The 22,053-nt window shown below is 40.0% G+C and overlaps 1 protein-coding gene across 1 annotated transcript in view; it reads left to right on the forward strand.

Annotated features, from left to right (window-relative positions):
- Positions 1 to 1,384: 1,384 nt before the first annotated feature.
- Positions 1,385 to 22,053, forward strand: part of LOC149287406 (sodium/bile acid cotransporter 7-B) — a 74,974-nt gene continuing 54,305 nt past the window's right edge. The window contains exons 1-4 of the mRNA XM_089492930.1: positions 1,385 to 1,484; positions 3,821 to 3,903; positions 11,767 to 11,903; positions 15,257 to 15,332. Coding sequence (XP_089349056.1) covers positions 1,385 to 1,484; positions 3,821 to 3,903; positions 11,767 to 11,903; positions 15,257 to 15,332 — 396 coding nt within the window. The remainder of the gene's footprint in view (positions 1,485 to 3,820; positions 3,904 to 11,766; positions 11,904 to 15,256; positions 15,333 to 22,053) is intronic.

Raw genomic sequence — 22,053 nt, forward strand, 5'->3', positions numbered from 1 at the left:
TGTGTGTTGGGATGAGCAAGTCTATGTGTAAATTTGTGTAAGTGTGTTTACGTATGTGTTCCAGAGTGAATGCTGCAAGGGGGGACAGACAAGCTGTTAGGCATACAAGCTGTTTGAGGGCTATCATGGCACAGACCAGCTGTTTGTGGGCAATGCCGGGGACCTGTGGTTTCTTGGCATGCCCCTGGATTAACCAATGTATTACACAGGGCCAGCCCAGCTCTTCCTGCAGCAGAAGTTCACTGGTGTTCATCGTCTTAATGGATAGTGAAGTCAGGGACAACTCTCTTGTAAACTATCATGGTAACTAAAGAGCATTTGGCGGTACACCGTTATCCTTACTGCCGCTCGAGCCGCTGATATGGTGCTTCAGCGTGTCGCTGCCGGCTGGATGCATGCAGTTGCAGTTTAACAGTCACGTAGCAGCTGCTGGCCTTAAAGTGCCAGTGCAACATTTCATCCCCAGTTAGTCATTGAAAAAGTTATGAAAACTGGGAACGTTAAGACTGGCGCTTGCGTCCACTTTACTTTGTTTCTTAAAGAAGTACAGAAATTCGAACAGACAGACCGTAATTAAAGACGAGAGCAGGAAAAAAAAGTATGTGTATGAGTTCTATTTATCCGTTTAATAATTCTGCACAACACAAACAAAAGCAGTTCTGATTTCACCCTAAATCCACCCAAACGTAGAGCGCACCCAGCCTTCACCCCACACCCTAACAGCAGACAAAGTAGTGTATGATCAGCATTACCGCCTATTTTTCCTCCCCAGAGAAAAGTGGGGCATCTGGGATCTTAGATGAGTAACTCTGCTCGGGACAGAACATTACAGGAGATAAACAGGGCGAACCAGAAAACCCTCCTCCAAACGTCACAGAGAGCATTTGTAAAATATCCGATCCAACGCACCGACACGGTACTCGAGCCCATAGGGCTGCTTCGTTCACACTGAGGAGACGAGCTGTGGTGTAATGGTCCCTTTAAACCGAGGGCATTGGCTTCTAAGCGGTCTGTAAGCTGCTGGCGATCGCCCGTTTTTATTACCGCTCCGTTATACGAACTTTCCATCGGAAACATCCCCAACGTTCTCTCTACGAATCGAGCGATCATTTCGTTATTCTTGCGGATCTTTACGAGAGCTGTGAAGTCTCCTGCGGGAGTATTCTAGGTTGCGTGGTAATGATGGCGGCTCTCTGGGAGACTTCCTTACCGCTAGGTCCTGTTGAAATGAATCGCTAGCCTGCGCCCGACCTCCTGCTGTGTAGTGTACTGTAGGCGGCGGGGCTCGCCGCATGTATGTAGCCGCTGTGGACCGAAGCAAAGGGCGGATTTGTGTGGAATTGAACGTTTTATCACACAGTAGGCAGAGGAGGACTGCGGGAGAATGGGCCTACTGGAAAGACTGAAAAAAGAATGGTTTATTATTGGGATCATACTGGTCATCACCGCAGCGAAACTACAGCCTTCCATTGGAGAGAAAGGGGGTGAGTCTCGGGGGTCCTGCGCCTCCCCCAGATGCTTAATAGACGTGGAATATAATATTTTTGACGTTTCTATGGTTACTGCACACCCTGCATTGTTGATCTCGCTTTATCTGTGTACTGTAGGCATACAGTAACGGGCATCCAGTCGTTACGTGCCGTTGCTTGAGCAGCGCGGTTAGGGTTAACCTCCGTGACGCTTGCTGGCACAGGTGTCACGCACGATCGCAACTTTTCGTGTTATCCACTCGAGCCCTGTGGCCGCTGTAGCCCGGTGTGACTCCCGTTTACCCGATGCGGTCACGCTGGTTGCCAGTGACACGTTGCACAGAAATCCCGGGTTACTTCCGCGTCCTGTAATCGGGACTCCAATAGGAAGTTGCTCTGGCAGCAGCTCCACGCTGTCACCTCACAGCAGCCATGCGACCGACCACTTCCTGAGCGACTGGGGCACCCACATACACTGCTCCCCGTGTACCCTTACATCCGGTTTAGAGGGGCCTAAACCCACAGGGGGGAATAATAAGTGAGCAGGAGTCCTAGGGGCTTATTCACTAAAAGGAGAGTGTCTGTGTCACTTAATATTCTTTATGAATGATCAACACTGGCAAGTTTCCCCAAAAGCATGAACTGGCCCTGTGTAATGCATAATTCATTTAATGCAGGAATTTCACCGATTTAACTATACATCATACAGGGTCAGCCCAGGTCTTCCTACAGGAGAAGAGGTATTTTAGCGGAACTCTTGGGACATGTTAACTAAGTATGTTTGAAGTGTAAACACATACGTGACCTTTACATTCAGTGGGCTTTCCAATAAGTGCCGTGAGCTGGATGTTGTGCGTGGATGCCCCATATTCCGGCTTTCACAACTTTTCCAGTCTGATATGAAGCGTCGCCAACTATTAATAGTAATAATATTTGTAATAATAATGTTTTTAATGTAATGATGTTTGCGAAGCACTTGCACAGTATATAGGATGCAAGAAATGCGTGAATATACAAATTAGTAACTGATCGGCTTTTTACATATCCCCAAAGTCATGGCAACAATAACAGAACGCGTCGTTTCCATGGGAAACGTTTAAAGTAGAATTGTCACTTTCTCAATATTCTCATAGCTGAAACCTGTTAGGCTTAAAAGTAAAGGACAGAGAAGCTTAGATCTGTGGCCAGTGGTGGCACAACTTCCATAGTTATTGCCTTACAATGGCACCTTACACAACCCCCTCCAAAAAAAAAAACCCTCTGGGGTGGAAAAAAATCATACAGTCATACAACATATTTACATTTATTATGGCTTTTTTCCCCATGGTTTACATGTAGGGTGGGCAACTAATACATACTGCGTACAAGGCTGGACTGGTGATGACGAGGTGGCCCTGGCATTTTAGGGCTAGCGGGCACCTGATGAGGAGGAGCAGCTGAGGACTGGATATGCGCATGCTACGTTTTTATGCTGGCTATATGCAGCCGGTGCTGTGCTGGAGCGATGGGTCAGATGAGTGCGTGCCACTAGGGCTGGAGGGCCGCACATTGGACGCCCCTGCTTTATGTATTCTAGGATAGCTTAGTGTACTGAGCGGGACATGTAAGATATAGCCGTGACAGGTCTGCAAAGCCTATGTGCTGTAGTCCAGGCTCTGTCCCTTCCAAGAGGGATCCGGGCGCTTGGGAAACGTGTAAGAAGCCCAGCCCAGCTTGTTGATGTTAGACTGTTTTATGGTGCGTAGATTGTATCTTTATTGCTCGCAGAATGAATGCCGCTGCTGGATCATCCCTGGCGATGACCTTGAAAACCAAATGTTTTTGAACGTATAATTGTTCATGTCGTTTAACAGGGACTATTAAATAATGATTAAGGCAGCTTTCTAGAAGTTCTATGCTGATTGTGTTGGGCTGCTTTCTGTGCGTTCCGTGTGTGTTCCGTGTGTTGGGCGGCACTGGGTGGTACGCGTGGAATGTGTTGTCTTGGCAGACGTGTATTTGCCACTGTTCTGCTCGCTGGAAGGCGGCATACGTCTTGGCCTGGAATTCCTGAAGGGCTTTGGGAACCTCTGTGAATAACACCCCTGTGATCACGCTGGCTTCCATGTGTTTTATACAAGAGATACATGCATGTTCCAGAATCCGTTTTATTTGTGGGTACGAACAAAATCCCATCATACAAAATTGAACCGTCCATCCCAACACACATCCAGTCTTTGGTCCTTCTCGTTTTTTCATGATAATCCCAAATTCACTCATGGATGAACTTTAAATGCAAAGAAATGTCGTCGCCCCCCCCCCCCCAATTTCTATGCTCATTATAGTCTTTTTTTGTTTGTTTTGTTTTTCAGGACCATTGAAGCCGGAAGTTACCATAACTTACATCGCTGTCTCGACCATATTCTTTAACAGCGGGCTGTCATTAAAAACAGAGGTATGGTATAGAAAATATCAAAATATACATTAGTTGATTTTTTTTTTTTTTAGGTTTATGGAATATTTTGTCATTTTCTTTATGTATTGAGGTAAAGAATTACTAGGACATTCATTTATATTAGTTTTCTCCACTGATTAGTGGGGTTTTGTGGCGAAAGGCCTAGGGCAGTAGGTGCAAGGGGGTGACGATAGCCCCTCTGCCACAAAAGAGGGAACGGGTGGCTGCCGTGGGTGATCTCGCCCCCCTGGGGGCATCTTATCCAAAATTCCTTAACCCTTTAACGTAAAAACACCACGGGGAAGTAAGGGAGGCGGTAGTTTTTAATGAAGCTAGACTTAAACTTGACATTTGTCAGAGCCATGGCTACAGCTGGGTAAATATCGCCGATGTTTGCCTATTAATTACTGCTCTATCTGATGGATTTATAATGTACTCACAGACTGGGGACAAGTTCCCAAGAACAATAGATAAATATATATATTTTCTTTTTTTTAAATGTATTTATTTTTTTGCAAATATAGGATTCAGAAGAGTTTTGAGCATACAATACACGATTAATGTGTTTGCGTTGACCTGGTCTTTTTGCGTTTTGCTCCAGTAAGCTTCCCTTACCTGGCGGCTGCCATTGCTGTCAGTCATGTGATATATTGGTTGATTTTTTTTTTTTTCTGCTCAAACACTACACTGAGCTGATGAGGTTTGTCCCTCCCCAGGTAGTATGATAATGTGTCTGGGTGTTTGGCTCGCAGACTGGGCTTGACGCACCTAGAACCCATAGATCTTTGTTACAGATCTGACCAGAGCTTCTTCATTCAAATACAGCGAACTGTGCAATATATATACGTATGAGCGGCAAAAAGGGAAACCAAAATGCTTCTTTTCATTTCTGCATTCATGTAAATCACTTGGCACTAATTTTGCTTTGAAAGATATCCCATAGCGTACTAAAGCTTCCAACGCTGTGTAGAGCCTTTCGGCAGTGTTTCTCCCTATCAAAGACCCTATTAGTTCTGTTCGTTTACTTAACGTTTGTTGGCAGTCGGTTTATAAATAACTTTTCAACCATGATAGGAGCTGCCCTTTTCTGGATGTGTGATTTTCAGGTTTTAAACACAGAGAGCTTCTTGTATGAGCCACAAAGATCACTTGTGGCTTAGCGATAGGGTTTCAGTTTGTGGTTTTTGTGTACACCATTGCTGGCGTTACTGATTTTTATACACGCGACAACTGTTAGTGCCGGGCTGACGTTACATGGATGTGAAACCATGCTTCTGGTAAGGGCAACCAGTACGACGTAGGGTGTTGAACATGAACCCATTTAATAAAATGCTGCATGAGTTCATAAACTTAAGACCAACACTAAAATAATTCTGATTCTAATTCAAATTGTAGAAGAATTGCATCTGGAATCTTGCTGTTCCATGCTGAACTGGGCTATCGGCGCTGCCACGTCTTGTTGAAGTAAGGGACTTGGTTTGAGACTAAAGGCGTTTAAGCATTTTGTTATGGCCAAGTGTTATGCTTCCTTTGGAAGGGGAAGATCCATAGATCCCATGTTAAGGGTGTCACTAAGCCCAAGGTGTCCCAACCACAGGGTTGGCGCCTGCCTGTTGGAGGATTGCACTAGCCATGGTATTTAACAGATATTTTTAAAATACCAGCATTAAGTGGCCACTTTGTTGATCTCGCCTGTACTTTTTTGTTTGTATCGCTCAGCACTAAATTTTTTAGCTTGCCATATTGTGTTCTTCGTGTTCTTTTTGACACTGGAAATGCAACAATGGGTCTGAGTCCCAGGGCATGATGCCCAAAGATGCTGACTTTATAGGAGTAGTGGTTTTGGACCCTTTGGGCATCCTCACTCTATATTGATTCTGGGCTTGTCCCTCCCTGGAAAAGGCCAGTAAAGCCTTGGATTCTTTGAGTTCCTTAGGGAAGATCCAATCCTGGGAAGAGGCGGCAAATGTTTGTGGCTTCCTGAGCACTACCAGCAACAGGACCCGGAACACTACCCTTCTTGAGGGCTTTCTGGCTGCAGTGGAGAATACTGTGGCTTAGTCCACTGTGGACCAAGCACTGAGTGCGAGTTTGACACGGGACATGATCTTAATCTTCCCAGTACCTTGGGCCAAAAAAAAATATATATTCCAGACTTAGATGATTTTATCCAGCTTTACAAACATAGCCTACCAGGCGTCTACTTCTTGGCTGAGGATATAGTGAGTTATATAGCAACAGCCTGAGACTTGAAAGCACTGGCTACAGCCTATCAGTCCTAAGCTTTACGTCACATGACCATTAAGCGTTCCCTGCAAAAGTATGGTTTGGTAAAAATGTGATTAAAGAGTTATTTCTGGGGAAGACTCAGTCGTTCAATTTCACTTCTTCTGAAACATGTTATAGAGCACAGATGCCCCCCAAAACATGTACAGAAAAAAAATACAGCAATTCACTAGATTGGGCTTTAACACGGATGGGTATCCCAGGTAGCTTAAAGCTTAATAATTGTGTTCTTCGATTCTGTTTACCACTTGTCATGTTTTTTTCCCCGACTGTTGGTTGTAAGCCATTAAATTCGCGAGAGCATCTTATTACAGATCAGAAGCGTGTGCATTGGAATGTTAATGGGCCTGTAGGATACTCCAGCTACAAATGAAGCTTGGAGACAAATTGCGTTTATTTATCTGAACATCTCAAGAGGATGGTTATTAAAGCGCAGCAAAAACCTCAAAATCCTACAAATGTAATTCATGTACCAACAGGGACGTTGCGGAATGGAAAACAGTATAATAGATGTCAAACAAGAAGCAGTTTTCGAAAATGAAAAGTTAAATATTTGTGCAAGAAATACGTATATGTCTTTATTATACAGCAATCACACTGTCGATTTCCCTCGTTGCTTGGTTTAATATGTCATTTATTCTTCGTACCGTGTGAAAAATCCAAATAATGTTACATGCAACGGGTCCTACTTACTAAAGTGATTTTAGTGTCATATCATGTAATTTCGACATGACGTTCGTCCTCTTACATGGCATGTTTTTCCAAACGGAGTTTATCAAATATGATTCCTATGCACCAATATCCATGTCATCCTGTTCTGGGAGAAGGCTTTGGATATATATACCAGTGTTTTGTGTGCGAATATATCTATAATATAATATATAAACGTCTTGAGATTTTAGGCTTGCGAGCGGAGCCCTCTTCACCTAATGTATCGGTCTGTCTTTGCCTATTCTAGTCTTGTCATACCCCTTGAATATATGTATTGTAAGAAGCGCTGCGTTAATTGATGGCACTATATAAATAAAAGAGAATAATAATACCAAGACAACCCAATATATTTGGTAAAGGGTTTGCACATCCTCTGTAATGCATGAAAGCCCTTTATAGGCAGTGATCAGCAACGTGTAAAAATTCGATGTGTCCAGAACAAAAATGGCCAATATGGCTACCCTGATGCCCCTGCTTACTGATCACGATGAGATAATCTCCGTTTTCTTCTTAGATGGGGACTAAGACCTTAGGTTGTTAAGGGCTGGGTTTGTGTAATTGCCATTTTAGTTTTAAGACATAGTATCGCCATGTGAGCCTGGATGGGTTCGAGCCGGACCTGTCACACACGAAGTGTAGATCTTGCTTAAATGCCTCTTCTGTTATGGTCATCACATAAGGTGTGTCGCTGTGTTGTGTCAATAGTTTAAAGCGAGCCAAGGATTCTGGGGGTTTATAGTGAGATCTATCACCTTTCTGAATACTACATTTTACTGTTTAATATGTGACCATCTGTCTTATCTATAATCTGCACGATTATTTCTCCCCTCTGGTTTTTTGGTTGAAGGGGTGGGGAATGAGAAAGAAGAGCATTTGAGAAAAGGAAGCTAAAAGATATCCAAGTTTTGTCACACTTTCTCTCAGTTCTCCACTTTCTTGCCCCTTAAATTTAAATAAATCTTCCAAACAAGTAACACTGATTGAAAAATAACAAGCTAACAAGGTGCTTTTATGAAGAACTGAGGACTGCAGATTTAACCTTTGCTAAGATTTTTTACCTCAGAAAAGAATATGGCTCAGGTTGCGAGAAAGAGACTTTTTATATGTTCTTAAGCAACACAGGATTACTTTGTACAATTTTCTGTTTTCTTAGCTGCGTTAAGCTAGCAAATTATCTGAATGTTCTGGAGTCGCCATTAACACGTAAATGCCCCATTCAGTAAATGCATCTTTAGTTGCACAGCAGTCCACTCTGTTCATTTGTAATACATATAAATATATACATTTTTTTTTGTATGTATGTATATATACCGTATTGGCTCGGATATAGGCCGCCCCCATATATAGGCCGCACCCTAAAAGTTTGGTGCTTTTTTAACCCCTTGACTGCTAACGACGGCATAAGTTAAATTATGTTACATAAAGTATACATTTTCAGAAACTACACCCCTTGGCGCATCAGATGAGGGGCTGATGTATTCGTAGCACAAGACTGGAGTGCGCAAGACATAAATGAACTTGGCGTTTTTAACTTCATTTTTTTTTTTTTTTTTTTATAAGTGTGATATTCACTTATTTGTTGTGCACATCAGACTTGTGATACAAATACAAATAAGACCTCATTTGCTGCGGCCGGGGGTGTAGTTTCTAAAAATATATAGTTTTGTTGGCATATTTTAACGTCCCGGGCAGCTAGAGCTGTTTAATTGACGGGAGCCATGCATTAAATGTAAAGATGTCTTTTGTGATAGTCTAATAAATTTAACTTTTAGCAATAAAATATTAGAAAAACACAGTCTACTGTTCTCAATTTCGGTTTATTTTAGACCGGTTACCTACTACAAATATTTAGCAACACAGCTTTTGATATTAGAGTTTAGAAAAATAAAATTACAAACTAGTTTTTATTGAGTCTGAAGTGAAAAATTACACTTTTTTCCCATTTTTGGCTATATTTTGCAAACCTGATGAGACATACACATATAAAAATGGTATATTTGGAATCTGCTGGGTGTGCTGAAAAAAACCAATATATGGTTTGTATAGTTTATTTCCAAGAAATTTACTTATAAACGCGTTTAAACGTGAGATGCACCAAAATGGCGAAAACCAGCCACCAGGGTGGGAAATGGCTTAGCAGCCAAGGGGTTAAAGAAAATTTTTTTTCTTTAAAAAAAGCACCAAATAAACATGCTGCCACTCTGTCTCCCCCCCCGAGATATGCTGCCACTGTCGTCCCCCCCCCCGAGATATGCTGCCACTGTCCTCCTCCTCCCCCCCGAGATATGCTGCCACTCTGCCCCCCCGACTTACCAGAGCAGACTCCCGGGTGTCTTGCGGGGCCGGCGGGGGACATCTACGCAATACGCGTATAAAACTTCCGGTGCCGGCACTCAGCAGATGTGCCGGCACCGGAAGTTGTATACGCGTATTGCGTAGATGTCCCCCGCCGGCCCCGCAAGACACCCAGGAGTCTGCTCTGGTAAGTCTTGGGGGCAGAGGTAAAACGCATCGTGCGGACGGTCACCGGCTGCGGCGATGCGCGTAAACAACCTCCGCTGCCGGGACATCTGCATGACGTGCCGGCAGCGGAGGCTGTTTACCCGCATCGCCGCAGCCGGTCACCGTCCGCACGATATGCTTAGACATCCTCCCGTGCCCGCACCCCCCCCCCGTGGAAAGTGCTGGCAGGGGAGGCTGTCTGAGCACATCCGAGAGTAGGATACAGGTCCCCTGCATGTCCCGGGCGTCGGGCGCTAGACGCCGAATATAGGCCGCACCCCAACTTTAAAGACTTAAAGTGGGGGAAAAAAGTGCGGCGGATATTCGAGCAAATACGGTGTGTGTGTGTGTGTATATATATACACACACACACACACACACACACACACACACACATATAATTACCTTTTTGAAATCAGAAGTACGAAGTAGTGGCTGTATGTTTCATAGAATTCTAGTTTTTAGGTGTCTGTGAAACCAGCCTCTTGTGACGTAATAACGCACAGAATAAAAGACCAGCGTTTGCTGTAAAGATGATATTATTTTGAAAATAAACTAGCCCTTTTTAACACCCATGTTCAGAAATACGAAAATGGGCACTTAGGAACCTGTGGGCGGAAATGATTGTATTCCAACAAATAGACTTTGAGGTATATTTTGTTTCGATGAGAATACAGTTGCAGTAAAGAAAAGTCTGATTCTGTTTCTTAACGCTTAACCTATTTATTTTTCCAGGCATGAATTTTTAGTACCCTCTCCCCCATGCTTTTACTGTAAAGTGACCTGATTTTTACCATATGGCGGATGGCTTCCCTTCACTCAATCGGATTTTGGCTCCGTGAGGCCATTTGCTTTTATGTAACACAATATTTGTTTACAGGTACCAAAACATAAAAAAAAGTTTAACAAACAAGTAAATACTTATTTCTGTATTTTTTTCAGTAGTATTTCCATAAACTGGTCTCATAGGGCTACTATATTCTATTTATTATTTAGCATGATGTGAGATATGGCCTTGATGGGGCTCTTTTTCTTTACCTACTCATGTGATTTGGAAGCCTAAAGCTATGTAAAAATCATATAATATGATTAGTAAATCTTTAGTAAAGGGGAAAACCCTCCACTTTTCCCTACTAGTATCCCGTTAAAAATGGAAATATTTTTTTATATATTAAACTTCTATTTTTTCTATTTTTTCCATAATATTATGCCTTCAGTTAGCTTCATATTTATTATTATTATTATTATTATTATTATTATTCACTTGCATGTGCTTTAGCTCTGGTATGTTAGTCCAATCTACTGGACAGACACCCTGACTCCTTATCATACTGCGTGTGGCAGCCAATTCATGACTAATGAATGCATTTAGAGGCAAGGACTTTGTTAGCATTGCCATAAAGGAACATCTCCGTGTCTGAGCTGGAAAATCACTCAGAATATCTCACAACGGCAACAATGGCAGCCTCCAGGCCTGCTGATAAAGGAAGTTTAGAAAGAGTAAAATGAGATAACACCATGTTTTTGTCAATGATAACCTACGTTTCTATATTCAGCACTGTATTTAATGCTCGAGGAGCATTCCCCCCCTGCAACTTCCCCTTTACTATGCACATTTTATCAGAAATATAAAACCAATTTCTGGTAAACATTATAAAAATTGCAGATCATCTTGTATATTTCGAGTGAGAGCAGTATGTATTTGCTCAGCACATGGTGATAGATGATTTGTGAATTTCCCTGTCTGTTGTATTGGAATTATTCTTGTGCCTTTCTTCTAATTTCTCTGTCCGGTTTTAATGTCCCATATATCGCACTTTAAGAGGTATGTTTCCTCTGTGGGATACACGTCTGCTTGACCAACTTTCTCCCCCGATTCCCCTGTTTTTGTAGGAAATCAGAATGTTTTGCTCGGTGTGAGTGTATAACAATTTTGTGCAGCCCCAAAAGCCGTTAATTAGTTACACAGTTGTGTATCCCATTCCTAAGAAGCATATATTTATTAAATATGTACTACTACAGATTAACCAAGGCTAAGTTTCCTGCTAATAAATATTTTAGGAATATCTGCAGTTAATAAGTAATTTGTGCACCAGAGGCAGTGCGTTCGTGCCTCTTTAGCAACCAATGTGTTAAAAATCCCCAGCTATTCAAAATGAGACCCCAAACTGAATATTGCCGAGTAGTCTGACCTCGGTGTTTCGTTCTCCGTGAACGCTATCTGGTTATCTACACATATGTGCCAGGTCAGTAATGTCCGGAAACATCTCATTAGGATGGCACTGGCCACTTTGTGTCGTGGAATGTCAGAGAATAAAGCAGTACGTTGGGTTTGAACTAATGTGTTTCTCTTTCTGTTTTTAGGAGCTGAGAAATGCTTTGATGCACGTGAAGCTGCACCTTTTTGTCCAGCTGTTTACACTTGTTTTCTTCCCATCTGCAATATGGCTTTTTCTCCGAGTGCTGTCACTCACTCCTACAAACGAATGGCTTCTAAAAGGGTATGTGATGCTTTGTGTTCCATACAAATAATGTTCAGAACAAACCGTTGGGCTTTGGACTTCATGTGCATGCACTTAAAGGATGATAGGCATAGCTGGGAACGTCCCAGGGCAAGCTACAAGGAGCTCTCCTTCTTCTGGTGAAGCAGGCTTCTGAGGGTGTAGGGTAGCCCTGCAAGGGGTGGCCTGGCCATGTAGGAAGGGCTAGCCCCAGACAGTCTTCTTCCTGCTCTGAGAAGAAGGAAAGAGTCCCGGAGACTCCAGGTCAAACCCAGAAAGTTTCCATGTATGGCGATAAGAGGATAGTCCGTGTAGAGGAGACTCTACATCATTATGATATATGGTTGCAGAATGTGACAGTTTTTATACTTTTCATCTGTATAGAACATCTTTAAACACTGTAATATCTGCAGTCTACATAATAGGCCTGGATATTTTTTTTTCTCATTTGAGTAAAAGCTGTTTGAATTACCATACCTTGCTTCACCCCTCTCTCTCCTGAATAGATTATTCTATAAGCGACAACTGGAATGATTTATGATTATCATTGTCTTCTTTGAACCAGGCTAGGGTCAAATTCACCAATATACTGTTTGTAGCTGTCTGTCCCATCTGGGCATTATTTGCCTTTATTGTATTATTAAATGGGCAAACTTAAATTGTATTAAAATAACTAGTTTAAACATAAAAATAATACTTTGCAAAGGGTATAATAATAGAATTGTAAGCTTGCGAGCAGGGCTGTCTCCACCTAATGTATCGGTTTGTCTTAGTCTGTCAATTCTCATCCCCCTTGAATATATGTATTGTAAGAAGCGCTTAAATAAAATATAATAATAATTTAGTGTTCGTTATTTTACACAAATATCTTATGTATTCCTATGGATTTGTGAATAACATCTACTTATGGTTTTATTTTATTTTTATTATTTCTTCAATATGTGATTACATTTAGAATATGTGTGCACGTGTGCATAACTGTGATGCAATTAATCTAGTTTTCAGGACTTACACAGGAAAATCAATAATATAATTAAATAACATGTATATTTTAGAAGAACAAATAAACGATACATGGTAAGTTTCAGAAATACAGTGGTAAAGATATATTTAAATTTCAGTAACAAAGTATAACTCAATACACTTAATATTATTCAAGGAGACCTTAGAATAATACCCTAGGAAAAATGACTGCAGCCTTAATTATTCTGGTTTATGTGTATTTTATACACCACATGTGAGCTCTGATATTTGATAAATCTCCTGCTGTATCTGACTTATGTTAATTTTTAGGGGCTGGCTAAAGGGAAATAAGTATTAAGATGTCAAGAGAAATTAAGCTAAAGACATCAGCCAATCAGTTGCATTCATCACGGCGAGCGTGAACCCTTCTTATATTTAAATTGGAGCGGCTCATATGTGACATGGAGCTCATCGTTAAGCGCTAATAAGTGTCCTTTATTCCCTTTCCGCTGGAGTAAAGCAGTATGCTTCTGCTGTCCCCATGTCAGAATACTTTTACAATTGGTCCCTTAAAATCATTCCAAGTGCTTAATGTGTTTTGGTTTTCAAAGTGGTAACTCCCTTAAGATTCAGAAGACTAAATGAATATAGAGAAGGATCGTGAAAATGATACAAAGCTTCATTGAAATACAAAACGAGAAGAATGAGACGAACCAACTCCCAAAGATGGTATCGGCTTCCATCAAATCATTTCAAATTTCTATTTCCCCCCGAATTGTAGATAATTGGAGCATGGGATCAAGCTAACTGATAACTGTGCTCAAGTAGCAATTATATATGTATGTGTATATATATGTATATGTTTAGTCCCTTTAATCTACTTAGAACACTTATTCATTTAAAGGAGATGATATGCTTATGCCCCAGTTTAAGATTCCTCAATAAGCAGCATCGTGAAGCATGTTCAGTGCCTTGCAGATAGACTATTCTCCTGCTGTCACACCTTCTGCTCCAGCGTGGAAATGTGATCTTAAATATAGTATATGTTTCAAAAAACTTTCAGTAGTTCAGGGGAATACACTGGCATTTGTGCGATGTCATAGAACAGGTTTTACAACATTCTTATTCCGCTGATCCAGGTGGTGGCTAAAAAAACAAGAGAGGTTTTAAGAAAAAAGCCAGATAACCACCAGGAATTTATATTTAACTTTTTTTTTTTTTTGAAGACGTTGGTAAGATAATATATTGAGTAGGGATTATTGTTTTTTAAAGGGTCTCAATTGGACATTATAAAGCATAATTTTTACAGAACTCAGTTTAAGACCAACAAGAGCTTTTTGGGGGATTACTTTGTGCTATCAGCTATATGAGCTACTCTGGATATTTTTTTAATGTCAACAGGATTTTGGTTCTGTTTTCTGTTCATTTTAAAGAAATACAAAGCAAAAATCTGTGTGTGACCTGGTCTTTACAGTCTTGCGTATGAGATATTGTACAATGTAGAAGCTGCACACAGTAAGTAGTGTTATCTCGATGAGGTTGGTGGAACTCCTTTCCATACATCTCAGATAGTTATCGCTCGTCTCTTCACTGCAATGATTGTACAGTGATTCTTACGCAGTGTTGAAGTAGTAAATATAAAACTGTATTTTATCCATCCTTTATTCTTTCGTCAGTGCTAGAAAAAATATATTTGTAAGGAAAGGTTTTAAGATGGACCACAAAAAGCTTTATTGTGAAAGGTTAAGACATAGAACGGAAAACAAAAATCTGATTTACTCCAAACTGCACAAATTCTTTATTGCATCACCAGCGTAATACATCATCAAAATTAAATTTTATATTCTCCATCTAAGCTTACTGGCACATGACTCTTGAATAGATCATTTTTCAACCCATTTTGTATTAGAGGAATACAACTCTATACACTTTGTTTCAAATGGTTATGAACGCAGCTCGGTTTCTCCCTAAGGGAACTATATATTCAGTGCAGTTTTGGCACGGAGTACAAATTGTCATTAGTACAATTAGAAATTAGTGTGGAGCTCAATCCCCTCCCCCCCATTTTTTAGGTTGAATGTGGTGGGAAACATAGCTATATAAATCAATAAAGCTAAACACAGTAGGAACACAATATGTATATAGGTTGAACTTGATGGACTTTGGTCTTTTTTCAACCTTATGAACTATGTTACTATGTTACTATGTTACTAAAATGCTTTTTATGGTACTTTCTTATAACAATAATAAAACATGACAATATCTGCAACTTTTACTTGAATACAAAACGGAATTGGCCTGTTTTAAGATTAAGTGATCATATGAAGGAAAGCATTTAATCATCTAACTCTGTTATCTGTGATGATACCTAACTGAACTCCTTGCTTAAGTTTGCAGACTGTAAGCTGTATGCCTCCTCCAGTTTCATCTGCAGTGATCTTGACCAAAGCAGTTGGTGGAAATGAGGTAAGCGCTTATTCATCTGGGAATTCATTGGAAACACCAGCGATGTTCTTAACAGATATTCTTTACAATATATAAGACTAAAAAATTTAAGAAATAGAAATATAAAATGTTAAGACGTATCACATCAGGCCATTGCTCCTAAATTTTTAGGTCTGGCAAGCCTTTTGTGCTATTTTATATTGATCTCTGTGAATGTACCAGATTTTTGTGATGTGTGTAACATATATATATATATATATATATATATATATATATATATATATATATATATATATATATATATATATATATATATATATATATATATATATATATATATATATATATATATAATAAATTCACATCACTATGTCTTAGTCTTTGTTTCTAATCATATTTGTTAGTCGGTACTTTGTAGTTATCGATTCACTTTTTCTCAGTCATAACAGCACTTTAGATGAAGTACAGCTTTCTAGCCTGCAGATACTTTTCTTTGAAATTGGTTTGCATTTGAGATAGATGTGTAGACCCTAAAATTGATTTCCACGTTTCACAAGCAGAATTACTTGTAAATTTGTTGATTTAGAGAGAAAAAAATGTGTAACCCCGTGATAGACCTAATCTCCAAGTCTTTGGAGAGCCATGTAAACCGTGTTGTAGAGTTAGAGGTGTTGGGTAACAAGACTTAAAACATATGTTTAATTAAACATGAAGTTAAATTCCAGACCTATTTCTGGCCCTCAATGGTTGAAGTTCAACACGGCTGCTATAAAAGAGTTTATTATTTTGTATGTACAATTAGAAAGTACTCCTATGTGTTTAAACATGGGGAGGGGGGCATGTATACCATTCTGCTCGCATAATGCGGAAGGGAGTGGGATATTTCTTGCTGCACAGGTTCTTCAACTGCGATGGAGTGTAGCTTTTTGTTGCGTCCACGTATTAGGAGTCTCTTTTAAACCAAAGAGGCCCTTTGTTATTTGAAGCTGTATCTGTAGACAGGGTATGATTGCTCAATCCTGGCTGAAAGACTAGAGGGAGCCTATGATTTTATGAATCATAAAGTTTAATTTTAAGCATGTGTGTGCTCCAACTTAGGGTGAAGACTTTACTCTAAAGTGTGGCTGCAAATGTCCAAACCTTCTTAGAAATTTGATGTGTAGGCGGAATGTACAGTCGAATTAGCAAGAGCCGAAACATGGAGCAATTAAAATTCATATAAAATACTAAATTCCTATGTTTGCCTTGTTTATTTCTCAGATACCTAACTAGAGATTCATGGCCCGAGTCATGTAATCTATCACTGCTGTGCCCTAGTAGAGCATGGCCCATAGCAGCATTGCATTTTGACTGGCCTGATTACTTATTGATTCCTGTGCAACAGTCCCACTTGGAAACAAATTATTATTCCCAATAAATGCAACCGAACTGACATGCAGTTCATGCTCTGTTCATTTCTCACCATGGAATAAAGTACGTGGCCATCAAGACCTTTTTATATGCTTCAGCATTGCACAATCAATGCTTGGATATCCTTTGAAAACCATGAAGTGACGTACAGGGTTATGTTTGGTGGGAGTTGTTGAAAAATTAACTACCTCTCATTTCAACATACTCTCCACCCTAAGGCACTGGGGTCCTGTAAATGTTTATACGTAAGATTGCGTCTATTGCAAGCGCATTGTAGTGTGGTGGTCCCCAGGACCCGTGCTTTGAGTGGGTTAACTATCCATTCTAGAAGGAACTGCTCATATAGCCTCCTTTGTTAGCACCCTCTTGTCTCCTGTCCCTTTTCCCCTCCATGATCCTTTGAGGATGGATTAGTCTAAAACAACAAAGTAGCCAGATGTCTCATTCTAAAGGAGTCCCAGAGGCAAGCAAAGGAAGGCAACTGTGTTCATTCAGGGCTGAAGATCAAAGATACCTGCGAATTACTTATGGGCTTGTAATTTGTGTCACAGTTATTATCATCATTGCATCAGTTATTGCTCCTTGTATGATAATACAAGCGCTGAGCTATTTTCATACACGGATCTTCTAATGCACTTCGGTGTTACTTAAGCCCCTTCTGTAAAATTCGTGTGTAATGCATTTATCTCAATGCAGCTCAAAGATCAAGATATGTTTAAATATTAAGAAAATTTTGTGATTGTAGCCAACCTATTTCGAGGCTGTAATAGGCCACGGGTAATTGAGAAGTTATTCATGTTTGCATTGTGTGATATCGGTGCTGAATTTTGGTGCTTATACTAGATGTAGTGGTGTGTTGGTGTTAAGCTTAATGGCCCATGTTGAGATAAGAGGGAGATTTATTGCTTGGTGCAAATTAGCTAACTATTGGCTTTATTATTCCAAATAATCACCTCCCTCCACTGAGTAATACATCGGTATTCCTACTGATAGGATCACTTTTTAAGCTCTGTTGTTGTATTGTCCTCCATAACATCACCATACCGATAAAGTATCTTTAGTTTAGAGTGGCTTGAGAAAACTTCTGGTGGTAGTTTACACCGTCTTTAAAGTATACACAAATATAGTCTTCTGAAGAGCTGCTGAAAAGGACAAGACGGCAATGTGCTTCAAATTCACCCCTAGCCAAATGATGTCTAGATATAGGTGGCTCATCAACGTGACATTGCTTAGGGAATTCACCGTGTAGTCAGTAGGGTACCTAGTATTGCATGCTTAGATAATTAGAGTTCTAAGGTGAAGCAGTGTGTTAAAAAAAATAAAATAAAAACTTCCATGGGTGTCCTTGCTTCCCGATTCCCTTTTTTAGTCTTCACAGCGATCCAGCCCGACTACAGACCTACATAAAATGAAAGTTTTAAAAGGCCTTTTTACATATTTTGCATTGATCTTCTTTAATGCATTAGAATGATTACAACTGTATAAATTGAAGATAAATTCTCTCTTCTCAACCCCCCCAAAAAAATTCAAATGACTTGCAATTCCAACAATGAAATATCCTTCTAAAATTTTATGTAGATGCACACACCATGATGAGTTTTATTATTATTATTTATATGGTGCCAACCATTTACGCGGAGCTTCTTATGGCACAAACATTCAAAGAGAATGACTAAACTAGAATTGAAAGACTGCGACAACCTGATACATCACTTAAAGTGGCACCCATGCTCGCAAGCTCGCACTCTAATTTTGTTATATTTTTTTCATCCCGTACAGCTTACAAAGATGACTTGTCTTCATTTTTTGTTTATTGTTAAATAAAGTGGACAGGAATACGTGGTCCGCTAAGAGACGTAAAGAGATGGATTTGTGTCTTTAAGAGCAAAGTAATCGTGCACAACTGGAGTGCCATTGAGTACAGTCTATTAGTGCCACAGGTTGACAGGCAGATGATAAGGCAGCTTCCACTACAGGAGGCCTACCTAATATGCTGTCCGCCCTTAGGGCCTATGGGAGCTTGGTTGGATTATTATGTTAATGCATGAGCCTCCTGCCCTCTTACACTCCCAGCTGGGGTCCCTGTGGTTCAGGACGGCTTTTCCCTGCCAGCGGAGTAATATACCTCATGATTGAAAGGGCAAAAGGCCATAAAGCGTATGTGAGTGCCAGGGAGGTTTCTACAAAATATGTGAAATATATAAGCATCAAGACTTTTTTTCTGTCACAATCCTAAAAATGACTATGAAGAAGTTACTGATGGTTCTTTTTTTAATCTGGTGGAAATAAGTGTTTTAAAAATTCTTTAATTGTGTTAGAATATTTTTTTATTTTTTTTTTAAAATCCACCTTAGCCAACGTATGTTTGCCCGTTTCTTCTGTAACCACATGAGATGCTTTTAAAGAAAAGATGGGATATTTTTAAAGAAATGGCAGAGGATACAGGCTGTCATCATTTCATTTGGGTTGAAGCCCAAGGCCATGGGTACCCTAGTATTAAATGAATGGGCTGCCCTGCTTGTAATCTGTTAACAGAATGAATGATTTATCCTGTGGGAGTACTAGTTCTTATGGAGGTGCTGTGACATTAAGCAGTGTGTTCATAACTGAGCTGGATGAGGACCCTTCTTCTGATACGAGTTGTAATGGTGAACTGCTGGGGTGCCAGAGAACTACCATGAGGCGTGCCCACGTTTTCCTAAATGCAAATCGAATGTTCAGAACATGTTCATTGTTTACAAGACCGTGGAAATGACTTTTAAAAGACTGATGATACTAAAAGATACTTGGAGACTTTTATAACATAGCGAATGAGATAGAAATTTTGTGTGACGTAGAAGATAATTTACTGTTTGTCATATAAAGATTACCTATCCCTTGCTTCCCTATTAACAGTATCTCCTTGTCCTGGTAACAAACGGTCGACTGCATATCATGGGATAATTAACATGTTCCAGTAAAAATATTTAAGTAGAACCTTCAGCCAGGCTCTGCTCCATCAGTTTCTTGTCACTTCTTGACATTCCCCATAGTATAATTAGAATAGTCCTCTTGCTGAGCACAGTGTTTCTGGCTTCATCGCTTTTAGCGTGATGCCCTATTTGTACAGGTTGGAGAGCTTGCATGGGCTCAAGCTGGTCTCAACCACGATGTCTGGCTCAGCCTGGCATTTGAAATAGGAAGGCTCAAACACCTACTGGCTTGTGGATGTCCATTTTTTCCAATTTGCTGTGAAAGTCCAACTAAAGCTCAAGTGCAGCTCGTTGAGCCAAGCCTAGGTCTTGAAAGGTTCCGAAGGTTAAACAATAAGTGCTATTAGAATCTTTTTCCACGTTTCCATACAAATCTGCATTAAATACCTTATCCGTGAACCAGTGCTGCACATAGAGATTTATTCTAGCATCCCCCCAGTTTGAAAAATTCATGTATTGAATTGTATGAATGGATGCGCTTTCTTTCCCTATACATATTGTAATGCAATAAGGATTTATAGGGGAGAGAGGTAAATGGCTCAATAGAAGTTCTGTGTATGTTTATTATAATATTAGATCATCTGGAGATAAACATGGAAATCCACATGTTATTGACATAAATTACACTCCCCTGGTCTGTTTCGGTTGTGGGTAGTTTCATTGAACTCTTAACTCGGTATTTGTGCCTAGATTTCCGTATGCATTTAAACAGTCGCTTGAAAGCCCCAGTGTATTTTATATGGACCTGCATGTTTCATGGAGCGATATTCCATTCACACGTAAGAACTACTGGGAGCCGTAGTATGAACTTTATGTAAAAACAGGGCTCGTCGAACACTTCCTTTATTAACTGTCATCATGCTCATAATATATGTTCAAATAAATGTTGTGTAATAACTAAATTTGAGATTAATAGGCCCCTTAAGAAAGGGCTAAGTCGTTCAGGATAGTCGGTGAAAAATTGTCTGTAAGACGGTAACATGCGCATATTGTCTTGCTTACACGCTCTCCTTGGTGTCTACGCCATCTATCAATGTCGGGCGTCTCTGTTCTCATTAAACTTCTTTCACAAAAGCAACTTCATTTTCCCACTGAGTGGTGACAGCATATTTAATTTTGCACTTTTAACCCCGTGCCTCCTTTCCTTTTTTTTCTTCCAAAGGCAATTGTGATAAAATAGGCAACAAAAAAACATGCAAGGTTTACTGTTTTTGATGAAGAATAGAGTTAGAGCTCCTAAACGTCATAGTTAAGGGATAAAAAGTGAAGCAAACCTCCCTCATTGCATTTTAGGCCATTTTTTTGGTATTATAATTATATTGCAAATAATAGAATATACTAGTGTGATATTAAAATTAATGAAACTTGTAAATAGTAAAACTAGTTACTACCATTTGACTTCTTATAGTGCCATATAGACGAGGACCTGAATAAGGCATTTCTGTCCTTTTAGGTTTAAGGTGTCAGTCAAGTTATGTAGTTAACTCCACTGATTTCACCTTAAATCACTTGAACAGCAACTGATTTATTCAACTACTGTTGACCTGGTCTCTTCTATTAAGGTACTATGAGTTGTTTATAGGAAGCAGCTCTCAAGTCTTGCAGCCATGTTGGTTGTTGAGTCTGATGACTTCCAGGTCAATTCTCCTCCTCCCAAAGAGTCAAGTTGATTTTATATAGTAAGAGTGCATTTTTTATTTGACCAAACTAGCATTTATTTGAATAAATGTGTGTGTGAATGGTTCATCTAGCTGTTTGGAAGTACACTTGTTCTTTGGCTCCCTCTATACATATTTCCCCCTCCCCAGATACTACGAAGACGGGTTGAGTTGGATTATTTCACTTTTTTCTTTTTTTAAAAACCGTGGTATTTACTTAAAGCTTTGTAGGAACATTTTAATTGAATTGTGTCTTTATAAGTAGTGTGGTTGGTGCTTACGGGGCATAGTCATACTGTGCCAGAACGTGTCACCTCCCAGCCTTGTTTAGCAATGAGCGTTGTTACCGGTCCCTAAATCCTTTCAATGTCAGGTGTGATGTTTTATTTATCTGTCACTGCTTATTCTCTCGCTGCAACTAGCTTAGCCATATGTCAGTGTTAGACCCGTACAGACCTTGCCCATTTCAGCTTGTGACCAGAGAAGCCAAGGTCCTGTGCGATCTTTTATTGATGGTGTATGCAAAGGAAGCCAATCTAATGAAATTATCAAAATTGCTGAATTAATGATAAGTTTGAGTATGAAAACCAAGCTCTCTGGAGTGAGGTTCTCATTATCCATTCACTGCCATGGCATTCTTATTTGGAACAGGAGGTATATTCCGCTACTAGCTTTGGACTTCATTCAAACTTCTCAGAAGTT

This window comes from Sceloporus occidentalis, unplaced genomic scaffold (assembly GCF_023333645.1).
Source record: "Sceloporus occidentalis isolate IW3139 unplaced genomic scaffold, rSceOcc1.0.p SCAF_61, whole genome shotgun sequence".
Lineage (NCBI taxonomy): Eukaryota > Metazoa > Chordata > Lepidosauria > Squamata > Phrynosomatidae > Sceloporus > Sceloporus occidentalis.